This window comes from Arvicanthis niloticus, chromosome 5, assembly GCF_011762505.2.
Source record: "Arvicanthis niloticus isolate mArvNil1 chromosome 5, mArvNil1.pat.X, whole genome shotgun sequence".
Taxonomy (NCBI): Eukaryota; Metazoa; Chordata; class Mammalia; order Rodentia; family Muridae; genus Arvicanthis; species Arvicanthis niloticus.
This window is the reverse complement of record NC_047662.1, coordinates 42,304,043-42,329,358: the sequence shown is the minus strand read 5'-3', so window position 1 is coordinate 42,329,358 and position 25,316 is coordinate 42,304,043. Positions and strand designations below refer to the sequence as shown.

Below are 25,316 nucleotides of genomic sequence, written 5' to 3'. Positions count from 1 at the left end.
CATCTGGGCTGAACCTCTACACCCACCCCCTGCTGGGGCATGTCGGTGCAGAAAGTGGCCTTAGAACTTGGGGCCAGCAAGAAAATTAACATCTATATAGACAGGTATGCCTTTGCCACAGCCCATGTCCACGGGGCTATATACCAAGAGAGAAGACTGCTCACATCAGAGGAAATCTTGGATCTCTTGGATGTCCTGATGAAGCCAGCAACTGTGAGTACTATTCACTGCCTAAGACACCAGAAGGGAAGAGACTCAATGGCCCAAGGCAATAACCAGGCAAATCAAGTGGTTGGAGAAGTGGCTATGCAGGATCCTATCCCAGTTATGGGCCTGCAAGACACACCCGCTGGGAATGGGACTGGATTAGGGATGGCTTCACTTAAAATACATGAAAGAAGAAAGGACTCAGATTGCTAGCCACCCTACCAACTATTACCTAGAAAAGAAAGGGCAATGGTGCACACAGAAGGGAGAATTATATGCCCCAGAAAGCAAGCAAAAGACTTACTAGGCCAAATGCACAGATGGACTCATTTGAGAGATAAGCTCATCCAAGCAGTCAAGGGATCTAAGATGTATAATGGACCTCAGGTTTCAGGCCAGAGAGAGTAGAACAGTGTAAGCTATGCCAGCAAGCAAAGGCTTATACAGCCGAGAGTAAAGAGGGAAAAATACCTAGGGGAGAACAGCCTAGAGTATATTGGGAGACTGATTTTACAGAAGTTAAGCTGGGAAAATATGGATACCCTCTAGTATTTATAGATACTATCTCTAGATGGGTTGGGGATTTCCCCACCAAGCAGGAAACAGCTACTCTGGTAACCAAGAAGATATTAGAAGAAGTCTTCGTGAGGTTTCGAGTGCCTGAGGTAATTGGATCAGAAAATGGTCTTGCTTTTGTTTCTAAGGTAAGTCAGGGATCGGCAGAGATATTGGGGACTAATTGGAAGCTCCATTGTTTGTACTGTCTCCAGAGCTCAGGGCAGGTAGAGAGAATAAACAGAACCCTAAAAAGAGAGCTTAACTAAATTGTCTTTGGAAATTGGCACTGGCTGAGTGGTGCCCCTTTCCCTGGCCCTGTTCTGAGCCTGGAACATACCTCCTGTGTGGGACCCCCCACTCCCTTGACCCTGGCTTTTGACACCCTCCCCCCAGAAGTGACTTTTCAAGCTAACTAGGATCTTATGGCTCGATTGTAAGCTTTCCAGATCAGCCACCAGGAATTGTGGCCTACACTTAGTGCCCTGTATAACACAGGTACCACAGAGGTTCCACACAAGTAAGCAAAGTGAAAAGGGCTGTTCTTGGTGTTGTTGACCACCATGACCTCTGTTATAGTGGATGGAGTAACTACCTGGGTTCATGTAACTCATGTCAGTCCAGCACCTGCACCTGATGCCAATTGGAGAGCAGCCAGACAACTGAGCAACCCCCTCAAGCTCAAGATCACCTGCCCTTCTGCAAGGCCAGAGAAACCATTAGATGGCTGTGGTGTATCTTCCTTCCCACGCTGAGCCTCAGCACCCCCCATAACCCTTAGGCACCCCTCCCCTCCAGAAGGGAGATGATAATTAACATTCCCCAGACCACAGGGGGTAAGGGCAACCTGGGGGGGGGGGAGGCCCAGAGCATGTGGACACATTCCACAGGACAGACCGTTGGCCACCTACAGACAAGGGAAGTCCTTGCCACCTTGAAAATTATAGAAAATTCTTTAAAAGGTATGGAAAGTTTTCTCTATGTCTCCTAGAGCAGAGCCAAGAATGTTGGCCAGCTGGTTCCAGGAACTAGCTGACCACATGGTGAATGGTTAAACAGGATTGCATTCTTGAGAAAAATGTATTGTACAGGATGTTTTCCACATGACCAACTGAATTATGGGCTGGGACTTTCCACTATTTTTATGATATGTTCCCTTGATTACCCCCTCACCACCCCTTTAAAAAGCCCCCCTCTCCCCAGGTTTTTTTTTGTCAATTCCTCTGCTCCTGCGTGAGTTATGAGTTGACCATCAGCCGGCTGGTTCCTGAATTAAAGCCTCTTGCTGTTTGCATCTAGATGGGTGTCTTGTGAGTTATTGGGTGGCCATGACATCCCAAGACTTGCATGAGGGTCTCCCCTTTTGGGGGTCTTTCAACCTCATTTCCTAAAGACCAATCAGTTTAAAAGTCACACTTTAAGGAAGACCTTCATCCATTCTGAGTTAGCTGAGGGTTTGTTTAATTTTTGTTTTTTATCAAGAATAAGTATTGGATTTTATCAGATGATTTTCTCTTTTTAACTTATTATTTTTAAAAAATCAATAAATTTATTTATAGGAGGGAGTGCACAGCAGCATATTTATAGAAGTCAGAGGACAATCTGAAGAAACAGTTCTCTCTTGCTACCATGTGGGATCCCAGAGATGAGACTCAGTTTGGGAGCAAGTGCCTTCACTCATGGAACTATCTCACTGACACCAAATTTATTTATTTATTTATTTTGGTTTTTCGAGACAGGGTTTCTCTGTGTTGCCCTGGCTGTCCTGGAACTCACTCTGTAGACCATATTTATTTTTATAATGGTAAAAACATAATATAAAACTGGACTGTGTTGGCACACACCTTTAATCCCAGCACTCAGGAGGCAGAGGCAGGCAGATGTCTGAGTTTGAGGCCAGTCTGGTCTACAGAGCGAGTTCCAGGACAGCCAGAGCTACAAAGAAACTCTGTCTCAGAAAACAAACAAGCAAAAAACCCATAATATAAAATAACCATCGATGCCTGGCTCCCCCAGCATAGCTGCAGTCATTTTGTTCCATGCCTACAAGTCATTTCATGTTGTTACTGACACAGAAAAATCGCTTGAATCAGAGCAGGGTCATGCTGATCATATACCCTGCTATGCTCTATACTTGTTAACTTTACATGTATATGTTCTGAGATTTGTTAATTTTAAGAAATTGCTCGCTGGGCGGTGGTGGCGCACGCCTTATCCCAGCACCTGGGAGGCAGAGGCAGGCGGATTTCTGAGTTCGAGGCCAGCCTGGTCTACAGAGTGAGTTCCAGGACAGCCCGGGCTATACAGAGAAACCCTATCTCGAAAAACCAAAAAAAAAAAAAAAAAAAAAAAAAAAAAAAAAAAGAAAGAAAGAAAGAAAGAAATTGCTCCACCATAAGCTCCATTTAGGACCAATCAGAAAGGCCAGTAAGAACTGTTCTTTCTAGCTAGCTAAAATAACTTGAGTCAGAGCTGACCACTGGGCAGTGCTTCCTGTATCTGCACAGTGTAAGCTCACTGTGGCTTTTGCCTTTAAAAACTGGTCCCGGAAAACATTTGTGGCCATAGTCAGCTCCTGAGTCTGGTCAATTAGTCTTGGGGTGTGTGATCAATAAACCAGCCCTGCCTAACTGAGATCAGTGTCTGAGTGGTTTGTGCAGCAATTCCCAGACCTCAATAACAATAACCCCATATTCTCCCACCCTTAAAAGTAAACATTCTGGGTTTTGTCTCTATAAATTTTTATTAAAACTGATTGATATTGAAGAGGAACTTTGGACACTTGTCCCTCCCTGATGGGGAGGCTAATTAACATGCCTGGTCAGCTCTGGAACTTTACAGAGGTCATGGGACACTTGCTGGATGGGAAACATGCCTGGTAAGCTCTGGAACTTTACAGAGGTCATGGGACACTCGCTGGATGGGAGACGCTAATTAACATTCCTTGGTCAGGGGACACTTGCTAGATTAACATTCTTCAGTCAGAGGAGGAAAGGAGAGGATGATTAATATTCCTCAGACCACATGGAAGGGAACCCACCTACGGTTGGGGAAGGCCCAGAGTATATAGACACATTCCGCAGGATGGACCAACCCTTGCCACCTACAGACAAGGGAGGTCCTTGCCACCTCATTCCCTAAAGACCAATCAGTTTAAAAGTCACACTGTTCTGCCAATCATATTGTGCCTAATTGCTGTTTCTCTAGTCCACCCCTTAAACTGTATAAAAACCGACCAAATGGACTGCCTTGAGTTGCCACCTCTCCTTCAGGTGCAGGACAATCTCAATGCATTAGATCATTAAAATTCCTCTTACTTTTTGCGTCAATTCACATCTCTGCATGGCTCACTCAGGGGTTCTCCAGTAAGCTCAGGCTCACTAGAGCCTTATACTAGAAGACACAAATATCCTAGCAGTTTGAAAATACTAGATCCACACAGGCGTGACATGATCACAATAATCAACATCCCTCTGAATGGTGAGAGCCAGCAAAACCATGACCACGAATTGCCCAAGGACAGCTCTCTTTGTGTGGCTTGCTCCCAAATGTGATATGCTTGGTTAGGTAGTTTCATCTTATTTTAAGAGATGTTCTCATATATCTCAGACTGGCCTTGAGTTCAGCTTCTGATCCTCCTGCTCCCAACTCTTGAGAACTTGTATTATAGGTCTGTACTACCATCTAAGGATGCCATAGTGAGGTTTATGCCATACCAAGGACCGAAACAAGGCTTTCTGCATGCTAAGCAAGCACTCTCCTTTTGCAGAGAGGACAAAGCCCTGTTTTATGAGGCACTTGTTTTCCAGTGCCCTGGTTTCTCATGGATGTCACAAGAGCTGCCTTTTTTTTTTTTTAAATGTGATTCTTCTTTTTATTTTAAGATTTATTTATTTATGTATATGAGTGCACCATTGCTCTCTTCAGACACACCAGAAGAGGGCATCAGACCCCATTACAGATGGTTGTGAGCCACCATGTGGTGTTGGGAATTGAACTCAGGACCTCTGGAAGAGCAGTCAATGCTCTTAACCACTGAGTCATCTCTCCAGCCCAAGAAGCTGCCTTCTTAAACTGAACATATCAGTGCACACCTTTAGTGTAGTGAGGATTCTGGAATTTGGAGTTCTTTAAAAAAAAACCACAGAAATATTATAAGAATATGACTTTGTTTTAATCCCAGATGTAGGGATGTTGGGCTGCTTTGGATCATCCTAAGTAACTGGCTGACTATGATTTGCCTTGTGCTTTAGCAGAAGCCTGGTTTTGCCAGCTGTGTGAGGTGTAGGATTCTGGGAACTTTTCAGAGGGTATATAAATGCTAGGGTCCCGAGAGGTGTGGGGTGGTTGTTAGTTGTTGATGGTTGCAGTTTATTAGTAGTCAAACTCAAAGAAGAAACAAAAGGAAAGAAATTAGATTCAGGGATTTTCCTAATTCCTCTCTCCCCTCTATCCTTGTTTCTCCCCTATCTAGTGTTAGTTTAATGAAATGGGGGAGGGGAGGATAAAAGATTGGAAAAAGAAGAACCCACAGAGTAGCAAAGACCAGCTATACTTTAATCTCAAAATTCACGGTCAGGCAGATCTCTGTGTTTGAAGCCAGCCTGGGTTTCAGACCAGCCAGGGCTATACAATGAGATCCTGTCCAAAAAAAAAAAAAAAAAATTGGGGCATTCTGGGGGCTGGAGAGATGGTTCAGTACTGAAGAGATTACTGCTCTTTCAGAGGACCTGCACCTGCATTCATTTCTGGGACCATGTTAAGGAGCTCACAACTGCAATTCCAGCTGGGATCTCACGCCACAACTGCAGCTCCAGTTTGGGTCTCACACTGTAAGAGTGTAATTTCAGGTCTCAGCTTGAACTTAGAATTAAAAGATCCTTAAGATTGAGTCAAACATTAGCTGCCCCCAAGGCACATTCGGGGAGAAGCACATTCCAAAGACTCAAACAAACATTCCTGGAAGACCCAAGATAGGAGTTTATGAGCCCGTAACATAGTAAACCTGGGTAAACAGAAGTTACTTAAACTGACCTTCTTTGTTGTAAAAAGATAAGGTGCAAATTTGAGTTACTTAGCAACCAGGCCTGGGAAAGGCTGTTGGAGTTTGGGCTTTATGGTTATTGTTTAAGAAGTAATTGCATAACTGCCCTCATAAATTCTGTAAAAATTGTATAAGCTGCCCTTAGCTTTAATTTGGGATTCTTCTTCCTTGCATGCAAGAGAACCCCAATATACTGGTTGTCATCTTATCATCAATAAACCTCATGTTATTGCAGCGAATTCCATGGGGGAACACGTCCCCTGGTTTTGGATCTTAAGAGTCCAATGACACCACTAGCCGCTTCAGGTTCCTGTACACACTTGGCTCCTTTAAGACTATTGTGTCATTTCTATTGTTCCAATTCAAAGGTTAATTTGCAGTGCTAGAGGTACCACTGATGGCTTTTGTGGCTTCCTTCTAATGTGTAGATAATGTGATGGCACGTGCCTGGAATCCCCCAGCACTCTGGAGGCAGAGGCAGGTGGATCTGAGTTCCAGAACAGACCATGAAGGAATGCTGCTTACTGGTTCATTCTTGTTCAGCCTGCTTCTTTCCTATGCAACACAGAATCACCTGCTCAGGAATAGCACCGCCCACAGTAGGCTGTGCCCTCCCATAACAGTCATTACTCAAGAAAATACAGGTCACCCCTTGGTGGCACACACCTTTAATCCCAGCGCTTTGGAAGCAGAGATAAGGGAATCTCTGTGAGTTCCAGGATATCCAAGGCTACACCCTGATGCTCTGTCTCAAAAAGAAAGAAAATGCCCCATAGACATGTCCACCGGCCAATCTGATGGAGGCAATCCCTAAGTAGCTTCCCTTTTCCTAGATCAAGATGCCAACACATTATTCTTTATCTCATATAATTTATCTCATATAATTGCTGTGCCTTGTTGACTGATGCCTTCTCTAATATACTTAAGCTTTTGGGTTTTTTTCTCATTATTATTTCCATTTGAAACAATCTTTTATCCTCAAATGAAACTGATTTGCCACTGAACAATTTGAAGAATTTCTTTACTTTTTCAACCTTATTTAACAAAAATACATTTCATACCTGTAACATTTATATTCCCATTTATGTGATTTTTTTCTGTTTTGTCTTTAGAAAACATTTTCTTTCCTTTCTTTCTTTCTTTTCCTTTCTTTGGTCTTTAGAGACATGATTTCTCTGTTTAGCTCTGTGTGCCTGTCCTGGAACTCACTCTGTAGACCAGGCTGGCCTCATACTCAGAGATCCACCTGCTTCTGCCTCTCAAGTGCTGGGATCAAAGGTGTGTGCCACCACCACCAGGAAACATTTTTCTTAATGAAATAACTATATTCCAATGAAAACCCAGGACACTGTACAGGAACCATTGTGAACAGTTTTTGGTATATGTTTATATTTTCTTCAATTCGGGAATGGGTGTAAGATACATCTGTCTCCCTGTTATCACCTTGGTTACATCTTTTCCTTTGAAATTAGTCCTTATCTTAACTTCAGTCAAGTTGAATTCCCGGAACAGCAAACCGAGGAAGACCACCCTCAGTGAGGGCAAGGCTGTGTTAGACTACACCCAGTGTGTCCTAGCAGCTGATCTCTCCCCTTAAGCAACAGGGATTCTTTGGAACATTTTGAAGAAATACAACAGAGATGTTGATTGGCCAGACCTCTCGTGCGTGTGTGCGTGCGTGTGTGGCCAAGAGACATCAATTGTACACACTATTTGCCCCCTTTTTTTTCTATTCAAATGTTCCACCCACATGAACCATTCAGGGCTCCAAAGACAGACCTGGGGCCATCAAACCTTTCTATTTCTTTTTCCTAACATTGTCACAATGATCAAACCTCCTTTCTCTCTGTCCTTTATCATCCCCTGCCCTCTGCCTCTGTCAAAAAAAAAAAAAAAAAAAAGAAAGAAAGAAAGAAAGAAAAGAAAAGAAAAAGGAGGAGCTGGTGAGCTGGTGAGATGTTTTGTTTTGTTTTATGTGGACATGACACCATGTTTTTCACTGGAGTGCTCAGACCTGAGCCATTAACTTACATGGTCCCTGCTATGACTAAAGAGACTTTATGTGGAGCCAGGCATTCCTTGAGGACAGTTGACCTTTAGCTCTGGAATGCCCTAGAGATTCCGGTGACCTGCAGGTGTGGTAAGAATAGGATAATGAAGTCAGACGATGGCGGTGCATGCCTTTAAACCCTCCACTTGGAAGTCAGATGGGAGGATCTCCAGGTTCAAGGATCTACAGCCTGAAAGTCAGGACAGCCAGGGTGACACAGAGAACCCTACTTTGAAAAACCAAACCAAACAGAAAGAACAGGGCAACGGGTTGTGAGGAATTAACACACTGCCTTTGCTTCTGTAAAATCTGCTTAGCCCTGTGGGAGAGAGATAAAATGGTCTTTTATTGCTTACTGTGTATCTGGAAGGAAAAGAGAATGGAGGGAAGGAAAATTCTCCAGCCCAGTTGTGAGTTCTATGGATCTTTGTAATGCATATCTTTCTGAAGTCTGCCCTTAAAACCTCCTTTGACCTCCACTTCTGCACCTCACAGTAGGGTGGCCGCCAAGATTACCTGTCCTCCTACTGATAAGAACAAACAAAAAGTTCATCTAATTTGAATTTGAATTGGGTCTAAGATAACTTTATTCGACTTCCAGCTTCCTGTGGTGGCTCACAAACATCTGTAATTCATTTCAGGTGACACCTCTGTGGCTCTGGGGGCACCAGGATAACACACAGTGCACAGGCACACATAGGCAAAACACTAGTGCACAAAAATAAAATTATTTTTTTAGATTAAAAGACTTTTTAAAAATTGAGACAGGTTTTGATTATATAACCCTGGTTGCCTTTAAACTCACAGCAATCTGTCTTTCCAGTTCAGAAAAGGTAGGACAGTATTCTGTCCTCCACTGGAAACCAGGTGCACAAGTGGTACACAGGCAAAACCCGCACACACATAAAGACAGACAAGTCAACTCATTCTGACTGATTCCTGTTCTCTTTTGGTAACTTTGCAAGGATCTTTTTTCTTCTTCCTTCCTTCCTCTTCCTCTTTGCCCTGGCTGACCCCAAAAATCAATATGTAGACTGGCTGTTCCCCCTGCTGGCTTTGAACACAGAGGACTCTGCCTGCCTCAGCTCCTGGAGATCTGGGGTTAAAATCAGAGCACCCAGCTTCTTCAGTTTACTGAACATGGGATTCTTGATAAACAGTTTTTTTTTTTCCTTTTAGCACTTTGAAAATAGAGTGTATAGTTTGCTGTGTTATTTTGTTTTGTTTGCCACAGGCTGTTCTTCAGATCATTACGTAGCTAAGATGGGCTCTGGCTTGGGCTCTGGCTATTTGTGGTACTGTTTAACTGAGACACCCCTCTTCCTCTGCTCCCACACATAAAAACATCAGTGGCTTGAGTTTTACCCTTAGATGGCCTAGCGATGCACCCATATCTTGACTGTTCACCTCAACTGCTTGATTGATTTACCCTGGATTGCCCAACCAGGCCCCTGCTAGGCCTCTGCAAAGGTAGGTTAGGTGGACGGTGGAGGACAGAAACTGGCAGTTCCAATTCCTGTGAGCCAAAGTACTTAGTCAAACTGAGATCGCCTCTGGTGTAAGAGTGGGATGGAGACCTGGTTAATGGGTCCAGACTAATGAAATGACACGAACTGAGGGTACACGTGAAGAAGGTGCACACCACACATTCGGTTTTGGACACTACCTTCCTAGCCGCGTATTCCGAGGAAATCTGCAGTATGCCCAGACCTCACGGAGGAGCTGGCCTTTCGCTCACCAGTGGCCTCGGGGTCTGCAGGGTTGCAGACCGCCGCACCTTTTTCTCCGCCCGTAGGTGGAGCCCTTGCCGAGACCTCACCCGCCCCGGAACTTCAACTTTTCAGCTCAGCCGAGGAGGTCGCCGTTCTCTGCCCCACCGCGCCGGCCTGCTCCCCGATGCTACGCGCCCTGCCCCGCGCGCTGCGCCTCCCGCGCCCCTGGATGTCCCTGGGGGCCCGCGACTGTGCCTCCCACTCGAGGACACCCGAAATCCAAGTGCAGGCGCTGACAGGTCACAACCAAGGTAAAGTTGTGCGCCGAGACCCAACACGCGGGGAGACTGAGGCGGGACAGCTGGAGGACTGGATCGCAAAGAGGGCAAACAGGGAGCTCCCCAAACGCTCTTGGAGGCCTGGGGAGGTGTGGAGCCGAGAGGAGAGTTGGGAGCAGGGCTGTGCGCCAGGAGATCGGGACGAGAGTGCTGGCCAGGACTTTTTCCTCGTAGAGCCTTGGCAATGATCCGGGAAGGCGGGAGCGGCAGAGGCGGCGGAGCCAATCTGGCTGGACCTGAGGGGACAAGGAGGGAGGGAGGGACAGGTCCATAGGGTCTATGGACACACGGGGAAAGTTCACAATCATCGGCGGCGGCAAGGTCTTTTATTGTACAAAAATATGCTGTGACACATGGGTGTTTGTTTGGACCTCGGGTGCGTTAGCTGCGTGGGGATCCCTCTCTCCAGTGCAACCCCATCCCATCCCCGTTCCCAAGTTTGATGTGTTGTTCCTGTCAGGTTTATTTGCTTCTTCTTGTTCTTCTTTTTTTTGTTTGTTTGTTTGTTTTATTTTTTATCCCCAAGACACGGTTTCTTTGTGTGACAGCCCTGGCTGTCCTGGGGCTCTAATTTACAGAGACCCACTTGCCTTTGCCTCCTGAGTACTGGGATTAATGGTGTGCACCACCGGCCCGAATCTTAACCTCTTTTATTACTGAATGTATATAGTTGCACTTGCCACGGGGCACATTTAAAAAAATAATAATAATAATTTCTTATGTTCATTGCTCGCGTTTTATGTCTGTGCATCACATGAGTGGCTGTGGAGGCCAGAAGAGGATGTTATATTCCCAGAACTGGAGTTACAGACCGTTGTGGACAGCCACATGAGTTTTGGGACTTGGACCCAGATTCTCTGGAAGCCTGTGTTCTTACCTGTGGAGCCTTCTTTCCAGCCCCCCTAAGGGGTCTTGCTGGCCCCTCGCATCAGTTGTAACTTACACAGATGGCATTGCACTGGGCTTTTTATAGCGTCTTTTCAAAGCCCTTCGAGGCCTGCACCAAATTTCAAAGAGCTGTTTTTCTGAATAAATCTAAAGCACTACCTTCCAACGATACATACATAACCCTCTGTGCACATCATTTCTGACAGACAAAAAGTACCACCAGTGTTTCACTGAGGCAGAATAGATAGTCAGGGAAAGTTATGGGGACATAGGAAGAGAAAGGATTCCCCCACCCTGGAGTCTGGTTAAAGCCTCTGGGCAAGAGGGAATGAAGATTTGCATCATGGGGCTTGGTGTGGTAGCACATACCATTAATGCCAGCACTTGGGAGACAGAGGCAGGTGGATCTCCAATTGTACAAGGCCAGCCTGGTTAACACAGCAGGTTCTTGGCCAACCAGGACTACATGGTGAGACCTTGTGTATAATAATAATAATAATAATAATAATAATAATAATAATAATAATAATACATAGTGAGACCTTGTGTATAATAACAACAACATTGCAAATAGGCTGCCAAGATGGCTTGGGGAGAAAGCCCTTGCCATCAAGCCTGACATGATCCAAGCTTAATCCAGAGTTCTATCTACATGGTGGAAACAAAGACCCAGCTCATTCAGGTTGTCTTCTTATTGCCACACATTGGACATGGGATGTGCATGTCCATACACTACACACACACACAATAGATAGTAAGTAAATGTAATTTTTGTTTGTTTGTTTTCTCCTTGGGTTCTTTGTTTTGTTTTTTGAGACAGTTTCTCTGTGTAGCCCTGGCTGTCCTGGAATTCGATATGTAGACCAGGCTGGCCTGGAACCTGGAGATTCCCCTGCCTCTGCCTCCTCAGTGCTGGGATTAAAAGCATCTGCCACCACTACCCCACAAAAAAATGAAAATTTTAAAAGAATTCCAACCTGTCTTTCACCCTTTCCAGTAGTAAGCCTGCAATTTTCTAGTAAGGCTTTACGCCTCCTGGTCACTAGGGGCAGTGAGAAGAGGGGTCTGCTTAGCAACTGCAAACTTGGTCACAGGGAAATGAGCTGAAGTTTCCAGCAGGCATAGCCTGAGACAGCTCTGACAAGAGAAGATCCATAGCAGAAACTGTTGGCTTCAGCAGCAGCTATGGTTACATCAGTTCATGCCGGAGTGGCATTTTCCCACAGAGACCCTGAAGTGGACTGTTCAGAACAACTGGACTTACCCTGAAGTAACCTCTGGCTTGGGGCAGCCAGGTGTAAACTAGTAAGCAAAGAGCTAACTAGTCCCCTCCCCAAAATAAGAGATTTCTACAAGCCAGGAACATGTATTTTTAGTGTGTGAAGGTCAGAGGATAACTTGAAGGTTTTGATTCTTCATTATGTGGGTCCCAGGGATGAACTTAAATTGTCAGGCTTGGCAGCCACAGCCTCTGGAATTAGTATTTGTAAGATTGGGTCTCTTTCGAGGTTACACAGTGAAACCCTGTCTAGAAAACAAATGAACAAACAAACAAAAAAAACCAACCAACTAACCAACCTAGCAAACAAATAAACAAAAAATTGAATCAACAACAAAAAAAGACTTTTGCTGACATAGTGGTGTACTCTTTAAGCCCAGTATTTGGTAGGTAGAAGCAGGAAATCAGTCTATGAAGACTGCCCTGGGCTGTATTAGACACTGTCTCAAAACAACAACAAAAACTGGAGACAAGTGGATGAATCTCCGATCCACATAGTGAATTCCAGGTGTGCAAGGGAGACTTTGGAGACCCCATCTCTAATAAGTTTTCTGGGACTGAGTTGCTCAGTTGGTAGTGTACTTACACATAAACTGGGTGGGGTGGCACTTGTCTGTAAGCCCAGTGTTTACAAGGTAAAGGCAGTAGCATCAGACATTCAAGATTACCTTCTTGGCTACATAGGCATGTTGGAGGCCTGTCTGGGTTACTTAGACCCCATCTTCACATAATATTAAGAGTAATAATTTTCTGGAAAAAGATCCATGAAGATGATTACTACAAGCTGAGGAGAGGGAGCTGTCATGTTCAGGGCCCATGGTGAGGTGCTGGTGGTGGTTGTTTCATGTTGATTACTTGATCCTGGCTGGTGGATAGAAGGATTAGCCTGAATATTAATTACTCTGTAGAGGAAAATGTGTGGTTGGGGGTGGGAGCTATGATTAAAGGCATGTACATGAGTGGGTTTGTGGGTCTGCGTGCCATGCTGGTTGTCCTTTTCTCTTGTTACTTTACCTCACGGTCCACACGCCTTCTATCCCCTTCCCCGGTTATTCTATTTAATGGTTGGGAAAACTGAGACCTGATTGTGTGGCTGCAGCTCACATGCATCCTGCCTCCAGGCCTTAGCTCTGAGCAGTGACTGACAGCTAGCTCACTCAAGGCTTCCTGTCAGTCACTTAAAGATGCCCATCCCTTGCAGGAATCACTGAGATTCTGATGAACAGACCTCATGCCCGCAATGCCTTGGGAAATGTGTTTGTTAGTGAGGTGAGTAAGGGTACACCTCGGTGTGGCTAGGGATGGGCCAGGATGTATCTGACTGTATTTGTCCTCTGTCCTCCACAGTTGCTGGAAGCTCTGGCCCAGCTTCGGGAAGACCAGCAAGTCCGAGTCCTGCTCTTCAGAAGTGCAGTGAAGGGTGTGTTCTGTGCAGGTGGGTTCCCTGCCACCCTCTCCTCAGGGATTAGGGTACCTTAGGGCTCTAGCATAGGATAAGTTCCCATTTTACAGACATAAACTCACTTGAAGACGTAGGCAGGTAAAGTTCCTTGCCAAGTTTGGTTTACACAGCTTAGTGAGGAAGGGAGAGAGTAAGATTCAGTTTGAACTTGCACTCTCTGACCCATATATGTTCTTTCTGTTCTACCTTGCTTCCTTCTGATCCTTTATGGAGGAAATGGAGACACTGAGTCCCAACATGCTCACAAGGTAAATGTCAATCGTTGTCACTAGAGATGCTCAAACCTGCATAATCGGGCTCTCACAAGGGCACCTTAAACTTGTTCCAAAGGTCAGAAAAACATGCACCCCAAGCCTATAAGACAGAAGAAAAAAAAGAAGAAGAAGAAGAACCTAGCTATCATCTCCCTTGGACCCCACTGACCCCTTTAAGGAATTAATGGGCTAGGTGTGGTGGTATTCACCTTTATTACCAGTGCTTGAGGCAGAGGTAGTTGGATTTCTGAGTTCAAGGCCAGCCTGGTCTACAAAGTGAGTTCCAGGGGCCAGCCTAGTCTACAAAGTGAGTTCCAGGGGCCAGCCTAGTCTACAAAGTGAGTTCCAGGGGCCAGCCTGGTCTACAAAGTGAGTTCCAGGACAGTTGGGGCTGTTACATAGAGAAACACTGTCTCAAAAACAAGACAAAACAAAATTTAAAAACAATTAGCTAAGCACAATGACACGTGCTATATTCCCAGCACTTCTGAGACCAATAAAAAGATAAATAGGATTAATCATTAACTTTTACTATTTTTTTTTTCTTTTTAAAGAGACATTTTCCTGTAGCCCAGACTGGCCTTGAACTCTTTGTAGCAGAGGGTGATCCTCATAGCTCTACCTCTGAGTGCTGGAATTAACGTGTGCACCACCACCCCGGCTTGTGATCTTGTTTTTGTGGAAAGCCTTTCCTCACTGGAGCTGGAAAGATGGCTCAGTAATTAAGAGCATATGCTTTTGTTTTAGGCAGGCGTGGTGCTGGAAAAACAGTTGAGAGCTACATCCTGATCTGAAGGCAGAGAGAGAGGGAAAAGGAAAGTGGGGTTTAGGGGTAAGGGAGGAAGGCTGGCAGCACCACAATGCCTCCAAGGCCACACCTCCTAATCCTTCTCAAATAGTGCTACTTCATAGTGACTGAGCATTCAAATATATGAGCCTATCAGGACCACTCTTATTCTAAAAGAAAATTTTAAAATAGGCCCAAGACTAATAAGAATAACAGGTCCCTCTGATTATTCTCTGGCCTAAGTAGTTAAAAATGCCAATCAGCAGGTCTATTAGGCCAGGGCCCAGTTAATCAGTCACAGAGGATGTGGAGTTACAGGACAAAGGCCTGTTAAATCATCCCAGGAACTGGCTGGCCATGAAAGATAAAGAAAGTATTCAAAAACATCCTTGAAAGAACAGAGATATGCCTCGAGCATGTCCATCTGGTGTTCTTCCACCCTTCCCACTTTTTTGGGGCCCCTGCTCAGTGTTCCAAAAAAGTCGTAGTTCAGGTTTAACCAGATGTCCCACTAGCCTAGATAAGCATCCGTCCACAGAAGCTGTACTCTGCCCTGCTCCGCTTACACAACCTGCTGATGTTCAAAAATGTAAAACATGTAACCACGCAAAAATCTCCCGCTCCCCCCAACCCTTGCCTATAAAAACCCCAAGCTTTTGAGCTTTGAGATCGACTCCTCTGTCTCCTGCGAGAGATACAGGTCGACCCGGAGCCCCACCATTAAAACTGCTTGCATCAAGCCGGTCTCTCATGAGTCCTTGGGTGCGCGCCATCCTGAGACTTGAGTGGGGGTCTCCCTTTGGGGGTCTTTCAATTCTAGTGCTATTACAGAGGACTTGAGTTTAGGTCCTGGCACTCAAGACAGATGGCTCGCAACCATCTGAAACTGCAGTTTCAATAGATTTATTGCTTTCTCTGGCCTCTGCATACATGCACATAAATATAACACACACCATTTAAAATAAAAATGAAATGTTTAAAGGCCAGGTGTGGTGACATATGCTTTTAATATCAGCACTCTGCAGAGGCAGGCAGATCTCTGTTTGAGGCTACTTTGGTCCACATAGTAGGTTCTAGGACAGCCAGGGCTTACACAGTGTGAGAGTGTCTGGGGAAAAAAAGGAAAATTGTTTTCACTTCATATTCTTGACAGTGTTCTTTTTCTATGTTTTTTTTTAAAGATTTATTCTTAATTTATGTATATGGGTGTTTTGTGGCATGTATGCATGCAGTGTCCAAAGAATCCAGAAGAGGGTGTCAGACCCTTTGGAATTGGAGTTACAGATGGCTGTAAACTACCAACCTGGTGCTGGGAATTGAATCCGGTCCTCTGGAAGAGCTGTCAGTGTTCTTAACCACTGAGCCATCTCTCCAGCCCCTGACAGTGTTCTTTGATGTACAAAGGATGTTCACTCTGAAGCAATCCCACTTTATTTTGATGCTGTGGTTTCCCCTCTCTGCACTGATACCTGCTTACCCCACTGGCTCCTGTGACTGGATTTCCTGGTTCCTTTCCTTCCTCCCTGACTCAGATCTCCTTTGCTGGCTCCTGGGAATTTTTAACAAGCCATTTCATAGTAGCCACCAGCAGCTTGTCCTCTGCAGGTGCGGACCTGAAGGAGCGGGAGCAGATGAGTGCTGTGGAGGTGGGGACCTTTGTCCAGCGGCTCCGAGGCCTGATGAGTGAGATTGGTGAGAGTGGGATGGAGGGCTGGGCGGAGTGGGATGGAGGGCTAGGAGCCCTCCCCCTGCTGGCACTGTCTCTGCCTGACTCACCCCTTCTCCAAAGAGAGCATTCTGATGAGCTCAATGGGGACACAGATGATTCTCTCATGAGGGGTACAAGGTGTTACATGGAGGGGGAGGGACATATCTTCTCTTACTCCTTTTTAAAAAAACTATTATTTTAGACATCCTAGATAGTCTAGGCTGGACATCTTCCATTGCTGGAATTGCAGGTGTGCATATGCCACCATGCTGAAAGCTATTTCTATTAGAGAAGTAACCTTAGCTCTTTAGCCATGTGCCTAGTAACCTCCTGTCCAGTAACTCAAGAGCAGCCAAGTTCACGAAACAGACCTTCAGGCTTTGACAATGGCTGTTCCTATTGCTACCTGATTGTGCAGCCACCCTTTAAGGCCTTCAATGCATGCTGGCACCCTTGCTCAGGGCTTGGCACACAGGAAGGCAGGTCCCCCAGCAAGAGAGTGGGCCTTCTGACACCAGCCCACTTCCCTGTACCCAATCCCCGATTGGGCCCAAAATTTACCTTATTGGAAAAAAGTTTCCTTCCCAGATAACCTGGCTGAGGTAACATGTGAGTTTCCCTAATCTTGGAATCTACAAGACCCTCTAGGCTACCAGCCTTGGCCTCTGTCCTGGACCTGCTAGCCTTTGCAGGCTGAATCCCAGTCTTTGTCTCCACAGCAGCCTTCCCAGCTCCCACCATTGCAGCCATGGACGGATTTGCCTTAGGTGGGGGCTTGGAACTTGCCCTGGCCTGTGACCTCCGAATAGCAGGTACTTGGTAGGGGGAGATGGGAGGATGAGACGGGACAAGCAAGCCAAGCTGTGAAAATCAAGTTTCTGTCAGGTCAGCCATCACAAGCTGAGGCAAGCATAGGAGACACAGAGGTGGCTGTCGAAGCTGCTTCACCACCCACTGCTGTCATACCATGCCTGTGAGAGCTGCTTTCCTCATCCAGGAAAGGTTTCAAAACCCCTGAGCCATAACTGACCAGGGAGCAGAAGGAGGGGAAACCAAAGAGGATAAAGTTAGGGAGTTTGACCATCTAGGTCTGGCCAAGTCAGAGTATTTGAGCTAAACCAAGGTGAGGCATGAGGACTGTCTCACTATCCCAGCTCACTGCAGAAGTCACTGGACAGTGTCATCTGGTTTGTGATACCCATTAGGCTTGTGATTACAGTTGAGCCCTAAGTAGTGAAGGATAACAAAGGTCATTGGTCACTTTTTGCTGGGACAGTCCTTTTTAGAGGTAGACAGTATCACTACTGTGCCCACCTTCTCTTTCAAACCCAGAAATATTAAAATATATATCCAGGCATGTAGTTTTTGTTCCCTAGCCTGTCTGTCATGGGCAGAAGGGCAGTCATTTCCCATCATGGATGCTCAGGAAGGGAAAACCTGGTGAGTCACTGCTGCAGCAGCTGGGGTAGTGGTTGCTGGCCTGGGCCTCCCAACTTGGCCTAGGATTCTTCCTGAGCATGGCCAGACCATGAAGAAGTAGCTGGAGAGACAGCTGTGGACTCGTAGTAACGGAGGATAGGTAGGGAGCAGCTTCATTCTGTTCTGTTTATACAGCTTCCTCGGCTGTCATGGGGCTAATTGAGACCACTCGAGGACTTCTCCCAGGAGCAGGTAACTTCACCTGACTCTATGACCGTCTTTCCGTCCTTCTGTCCTGACCTTTCCCAAGATGAGCTTCTCTAGATCTGTCTCTCTCTCTACCTGACTCCCTGCTCTTCTCTCCACACTGGCAGGAGGGACTCAGAGGCTGCCCCGCTGCCTGGGTGTGGCCCTAGCGAAGGAGCTCATCTTCACAGGCCGGAGACTGAATGGGGCACAGGCTCATGAGTTGGGCCTGGTAAATCATGCTGTGGCTCAGAATGAGGAGGGTAACGCTGCCTACCAACGGGCCCTGGCCCTGGCACAGGAGATCCTGCCCCAGGTATGGTGATAGCTGGGGCACAGAAAGGAGGGATGGGAGGCCCGGGGGCCAGATGTTTCCTGGAGCTGCATAAGATCCACATACCCAAAGACATAAAACATAACCCCCTAGAGTTTTGGCACCTATTCTGTTATCTACCACCAACTTTAATTCTAAATTAAAACACAAAGTGAATTGAGGATTGGAATCTAATGGGTGTCAAGCCATCAAAGCTACAGTATCCAGTAATTGTGATAGCTACCTTCATCTCTTGTATGGAGCATGGTGGCAGGGTGAAGTTTCTCAAACTGATCCAAACAGTCCCTCATCCACACTAGATACCTTTCAAATGCCAAGAGGTGCATGTGATAGTGTATCCCCAAGGACTGGAAAACTAGATATCCTGCTACAGTTACCTTTCCTACCATACTGTATGGTGGTTGTTTCTTGAAATATTCAGGACATGCATGAACTCTTTTTTTAAAAATCCTTAAGGAAGGACTAGGAGTCAGTAGAGAGGACTTCATGCATGCTAAGCTAGCGCTGATCCTTAGCTAGTGAGTTAAAGGCTAGCCTGGGCTATCTGCATGAGTTCTGGGGTGATCTCACAAGATTAAACTGCTTGCTGAACAGGTTAGACTGCTCAAGGATCTAGCTGACTTGGGTCTCTGAGACCCTGAGGCCTGCTGGCTTTTCACAAAAGCAGCTGGAGCAGGAGGCAGAGTTGAGAGCTCTCAAGGTGTAAAGCAACTGACCTCCAAGGTCTCCAGTGCCCGTGGCATTGAATTACAATAAGACTTATTTCAAGACTACAGAATATGTGACTAGGGAGGTTTGCTTCCCAGGCATGAGAATCTGAGTTCAAGCCCCCCCCCGCCCCCCAAAAGCCAGGGCTTTGGAGACCTGCCACCTTAAACTAAATTGGGGAACCAAGGAAAGACCATGTCTCAAAACATGTGGACCAGCATCCCCAAGGACGAAATTTTAGGCTGAGGTCATCTTCACACACCAACACAGGTATGCATACATACAAACACACAGACACTCATAAGTAGAATATGTACAAAACTTTAATACCTTTGAGGTCAAATAATATTCCAAAACATTTTAAAATGTAACAAAACAGTCAAAATATAAACTTACAAAAACATTAGCCATACATCAGCTTAATGTTAAGTTTACCATTTGAGCTGGGAATGGTGGCAGCACTTGGGAGATGGAAGCAGATGAATTTCTGTGAGTTTCTGGCCAGGACTACACAGAGAGAACTTGTCTCAAAAAACAAAACAAAAGATTACATTCAAAACCAGTTGTGGCAGCGAACTATAATCCTAGCACTCAGAAGGTTGGGATAAGAGGATTTCTTTGAGTTCAAAAGCAGCCTGTCCTACTAAGATACTGTCTTTAAGTTTCCAGACCTGCAAACAATTTGTTTTTTCCACAGAACTTCTTCAGTTTCTTAAATTGTTTCACACCAATTTTCTGTGTTGTTTTCTTTGGCAAGGGACAGTCTATAAGTGGAAAGTATCTGAGCTCATACAGAAATCAGAATGACCAAGAGAGTGACTCCACAGAGGAAGCCAGGTTAGCAAGCCAGCCAGACATGGAGGCTGAGTATTAGCTCTTGAGTAAACTGATTCAGATCTCCAAATAATGAAGTATGAAACAATGGCATTATCCTAGAGTTACAGGCACTCTGGAGCTTCTAAAGTAGCTAAAGGAAGGATGGGGGAATGTGACTCCCATCTAGACTAGCTAGGTCCAATCCTTTAGCACCACCAAAAATAAAAGCCAGGAATGATAACACACCTTTAAACCTGACAGGCCCATCTGGTTTACACAGCAAGTTCCAGGCTAGCCAGAGCTACATAATGAGACCTGGTCTCTAAAGTAAGGCAAAGATAACCTTTGTGTGCCACAATACTAGTTGATACTTTGTGAATAAAAATGGAGTTGACATACTCAGGCCACACTGACACACTACTCGTTCCCAGGTAACATCTGAAATTTTGTCTACTGTGTTTCTAATTTTAATATATTTGCACGGCCAGAAACATGCTCATGTTCATGTATTTTTAACAATTTTTAAAATTTTTGCACGAGTTTTGAGCTTGGGTCTCATGTGGCCTGAAATTCATCTTCCTGGCTCTACCTCCTAGGTGTTGTCCTGGGGGACTTTAAGTTTTTACTTAAGTTGGCTATCCCTCATGGCAAACAAACCAAATAGAACAAAGAGACAACAAAGGTATAAAATAAACCCAAACACTAGCACTTGCTAGGATGAGACACGGGTGGGAAGGAACAACAATGGGGAGGTGACTGGGTGACTAACTGAATACATGTGGCCCATTGCTTCAAACCCATGAGCCTCTACTTTGCATCAGTAGAAGGTATTTTCCATAGGCACACTGTGACCACGTGGCATACGTCCTACAATCTGAGGCCAAGGACCACAGGGGAAAGACAGGCCTCAGCAACTCAGCAAGGTCTTGTCTGTGAGTGTGTGCTCAGAAGTCAGGGGCCCACTGTGGGTCTAAGGCTGTAGGAGAACACTTTCCTAGCTTAGGCGAAGCTCTGAGTTTAATGTCCAGCACCAAAGACAGGTATGCTTTGCAGGTTGTAATATGTAGGACATGTTGGAAGAATAGGCTGAAAGACAACTTCAGGGAGGAAGCTTTAAGAGGTAGAAGCATGAGCAGCACAAAAATAATCCTTATCAGTGGGAACGCTGGACCCAGACTCAGCCCTGTACCTTCTTTTGTAAGAGCTATACATTTATTTCTTCAGTTCAAGCTTCCCTGGATGTTTTCTCTCTAGGCTCCCATTGCTGTGCGCCTGGGCAAGGTTGCCATCGATCGAGGGATGGAGGTAACATTCTACTGGTCAGGATTTTTATGTCAGTCATTGGTTAGGATATAGTATATTTCTACCATGCAGCTGTAAAGACAGAGTCAAAAACGGACTCTCCTAACACTCCTGGAGTGAGGTTTTGGTGTGCATGCACCTCAGCTCAGTGGGAAGTGCATTCCATCCCTTCTGCATAGAGGAGAAACGGGGTTGAAAGGCAAGACCACATAAAGAGCAGTAAAAGCAGGTCTGTGTGGTCCTCGGCCCATGTACCTGCATTTGGGCTGGTGGCTAGTTATATAACACAAGGGCAGGTCTCAGGACATTAGTTTATCTGTCAATTCTTTTCTGCATGCTGCACCAGACCTGAGATGAACTGAGATGCAGAGATGAAGTAGTCTGCTGCTTACATGGCATTAATGGTATTCTCCGTAAAACAGCCAGTATAGGGGACTAGCTCAAGGTTTGCCTGGCCAGCCCAAGGCCCAGACTTCAATCCCAGCTCAATTACTGCTCACTTTTGATATTTGAGAGCTACTCTTTTCGGGGAAGATCATCCATCCTCTGGCCAAGCTCCCAGCTTCAGGAGGGGTACATATAAAGTGGTGAGGGAGGAAGGGGACATCGGTTAGCCAGCTAGATCAACCCTGGCAATCAATGGGGTGATAGAGGTCACACCAGATCACCTTCATATCACATCCCACTTTTGTATTAGATAGCACATGTCTAGGAGACGGAGGCAGAAGGCTGACCTGGTAAAGTGGTTTCTTTCTCATACCAATGAACAATTTGTTATGTAGCCATATGTAGGTAGTGACTATTGTACTGAGGAGTGCTATTAAATAATGTGGATAGGCACACTTTTAATCCCAGCACTCAGTAGGCAGGGACAGTAAGATCTTGGATTTCAAGGCTAGTTAGGGCTATGCAAAGAAACCCCATCTTGAAAAATAACAAAGAATGTTTGCTTGAGCTGAAGATTAGTGGATGATGGCACCTATAATCCCAGAACTCACATTCCCTATGTTCACATGTGGGGTATGTGCACATGTGCAAACATGCATGCATGAATGGCAGCAGAGGAAGGTAGGGTATTTCTAGAGAAAAGTTAAAGCAGAAAGACAGGTACATAAGAGGATTGATTTGATTAGGAATGGCAAGATGGTAACCAGGAAGTAAAGAACCCAAGACCCTGGTTAGATTACACCACTCTTCTACTATGTATTAACAGATACAAGCACATATTTTGGAAAATAAGTTTTGAACCATGCTTACTAGTGACTATGCCAGTGTCATAAAGACTGGAACCTCATTTCTAAGTCCTGTCAAAGACCATCCATCCTTCCAGTGACAAAGGCACTGCCAGACAGTTAGGAGGAAGAGACACTGGCTGAAACATGTAGCTCATGTTTCTGTATCTAAAAGAAGCCACCTTTACCTAATAACCATATCACACACGCCTCTCCCAACCCTTCTCTCAGCATCCTTTATCAGTTACTAAGTAGCAATCATTTCTGTTCAGACTGGTAGAGACAGTAGGGTAGACCAGCTCTTCTGTGTGGATGTGGTTAGACAAAGTCATATTGACTCAGGGATTATGTTTTTGCAGGTGGACATTGCATCAGGGATGGCCATTGAACAGATGTGCTATGACCAGGTATATAACTACTGTTCGTTTGTGCACACTAACCTGAGTAGCTCCAAGGAAATCAGGTCTCTCTTCACCTGGAGACTCTCCTTAATCATTTGGTAGCCAGAGAATCATAGAACACATGGATGCTTCACAGAGTGAAAAAGTGGCTTTTGCTGCCCAGAACCAGCTGCCTCCTTCAGGGGCTAAACTGAAGCTGGTATACTAAGGCGTGGTTAGAACATGCAGAAAGCCCTGAGAGCATTCTGTTCTGCTTAAACTGCTTTCCATCAAAAACAAATTCTAAGCAAGGAGAACAAGGAGACTTGTGAACAGAACCCAGTGACATCCTGAATTCCCCAGATCCTGTTCTAACTTCTCAGAGCTGAGCTCTGCAGAGGCCAGTATTGACTGCACACTGCTAGAGGCTGGTCTTCCTGAGATAGCAGTCTCTGAGGCTCTGCATGGCCCAGATGTTGTCACAGGTTGATTCACTTACACAATGGCCTTTTGGGGCCTCTGGTCCTATTCCTCCCAAACTAATATTCATTGAATCTTTGCAGAACATCCCAACCCAGGACAGGCTGGAAGGAATGGCAGCCTTCAGGGAGAAACGACCCCCCAAATTTGTGGGCAAGTGATCTAGCTAACTTTAAGCACACACCATAAAGCCCAGGATCCAGAGGAAAAGTTTGCAGCAGGCTAGCTCTCTTCAGTTTCTTCACAAGGACGACAGACATTGTGATTGGTATGATGCCTAGAACCAAGGTGCTGGCCATGCCACCCACTGCCACCTTCCATACCGTTCATCTGGACTGCTGGGTTCTCTGCACTCAAATAAACAACTGATCATCATGGATGAACAGTGAGGACATCTTCCTCTCACAAAGTAAATCCAGCCAGGTTTTACTCAGATTCCAGCTCTCTATAGGTAACTCAGGGGGAATTCTGGACAAATCATTTAACCTCTCTAGAACTCAGCTTTTGTATCTTTTGATCTTTTTGTAGCTTATGATCATTTCTGATGACTTAAAATCCTTGTGTTCAATAAACATGCTGCACCTGATAGCTTGTACTGGAGCTGTTGGGGCTGGGGGCAATAGATGCCTTCTGCAGACTGCAGCAGCCTCCAGCAGCACTGACAAAAGGCTGGCAGCTCTGAGAGAAGGGACAGGAAATCCGGCCGGCAAGAGTGGACTTGGTGCCTGGAAGACAAGTGGCATCTGAAGAGGCACAAGCAAAGGTGAGTTGGAAGGTGACAAGCTTGGAAAATAAATGGGATAGAGTCAGCTCCTCACACCTCCATACCTAAGTGCCTGCCTCCTCTCCCACAGCTTGGGACATAAGCACATACCAAGCTTTTGTCTATATCCTGAAAAAAAAAAAAAGACAGAGTCTAGGCCTTAGAGTCAGCACCATCCTCACAACCTTCCTGATCTTTGCCTTAGTAGATAAGTGAGCAGAGGATCCCGGAGGGAGTACCTGGTACAGAAAGATGCTGTTGTGATTTATAAAAAGGAGGGAGAAGGAATGTTTGGTGTATCAGAGGAAGGGGGGTGTGCCTCTGTGGGCCCATGCTGGGGCATCCGTTCGCCCTGAGGTGCCAGGCATAGTGTAGAACTCTATTCTACATGGGCATGGGGAAGGGAGTTGAGGGGGTAGCAGAGAGAGTAAGAGAGTATAGAGTATAGGTCAGCCATGAGCACGTGGAGACAGAGAGGGGAGGGGAATGGGGAGGAAGGGGAAGAGGGTAAAGGGTAAGAGCAAGAGGAGGGGGCAAGCAGCCCCTTTTATAGTGAGTCAGGCACACCTGGCTATTGCCAGGTAACTGTGGGGCAGAGCCTAGATGAAATGCCAACAGATGCACTGCCCCAGATACTCCCATTCACACCTTTCCACTAGCAAAGGGAATACATTGTCCCTATGGTCACAAACATGTAGCAGAGGTTTCTTAAAAGTGCAAGTCATGGATATGGCATAAGTTCTGCTTATCTAAGACAGTAAAGAGCTGAAGCAAGGTGATGTAGCCAAGGCTGGCTTAACTTCAGATCCTTCCACCTGGTCCTTCTCATGGCTGAGACTGTAGTTTAGAACTACAGTCATCTGTGGCTTAGAATAGCTAAGAATGAGTTTCTTCCTCAACTGATACTCAAAGAATGGCTTAAGGCCCTCCAGTTAAGAGACTTGGCAAGCAAGATGTGTTAGTATTCTGTCTAAACTCCACCTCCACAGTTACCTGGCAACAGCAAGGTATGCTCCTCCCCACAGTTCCAGGTAGGCCTGGTCCACTATAAAAGGGGCTGCTTGTCCCCTCCTCTCTCTCTTAGTCTTATCCCCGCTGAGACATTCCCTTCCCATACCTCTCCACACACCCACAGAACATACTCTCTTTATCTTTTTTATAAACACTTCAAGATGGGTAAGAGTAAGTGAGTAACAGTGCTTGCTACTTTTTTTTTTGGGGGGGGGGGTTCGAGACAGAATTTTTTCTGTATAGCCCTGACTGTCCTGGAACTCACTCTGTAGACCAGGCTGGCCTACTCAGAAATCTGCCTCTGCCTCCCAAGTGCTGGGATTAAAGGCGTGTGCCACCAC

General features: G+C 45.7%; 1 protein-coding gene across 2 annotated transcripts; it reads left to right on the top strand.

The window, feature by feature from the left end:
- The first annotated feature begins 9,415 nt into the window (after positions 1–9,415).
- On the top strand, positions 9,416–23,787 carry Echdc2 (enoyl-CoA hydratase domain containing 2). Of its 2 annotated transcripts, XM_034501598.2 has the most exons (10): positions 9,416–9,879; positions 13,275–13,342; positions 13,421–13,508; positions 16,182–16,268; positions 17,004–17,096; positions 17,899–17,955; positions 18,078–18,265; positions 21,062–21,112; positions 22,701–22,748; positions 23,285–23,787. In XM_034501598.2, the coding sequence occupies exons 1-10, from the start codon at positions 9,753–9,755 to the stop codon at positions 23,360–23,362; spliced, it is 885 nt and encodes a 294-aa protein (XP_034357489.1). In that variant the 5' UTR covers positions 9,416–9,752; the 3' UTR covers positions 23,363–23,787. The 2 variants fall into 2 exon arrangements, with proteins under 2 accessions (XP_034357489.1, XP_076790621.1); XM_076934506.1 differs by lacking the exons at positions 9,416–9,879; positions 13,275–13,342; positions 13,421–13,508 and adding an exon at positions 13,653–13,783.
- The last annotated feature ends 1,529 nt before the right edge of the window (positions 23,788–25,316 follow it).

Coding starts and splice junctions, on each gene's coding strand:
- Echdc2 (XM_034501598.2), top strand. CDS start 9,753: ATGCTACGCGCCCTGCCCCGCGCGCTGCGCCTCCCGCGCCCCTGGATG. Junction 17,956..18,077: donor AGGACTTCTCCCAGGAGCAG/GTAACTTCACCT, acceptor CCACACTGGCAG/GAGGGACTCAGAGGCTGCCC. Junction 22,749..23,284: donor AACAGATGTGCTATGACCAG/GTATATAACTAC, acceptor GAATCTTTGCAG/AACATCCCAACCCAGGACAG.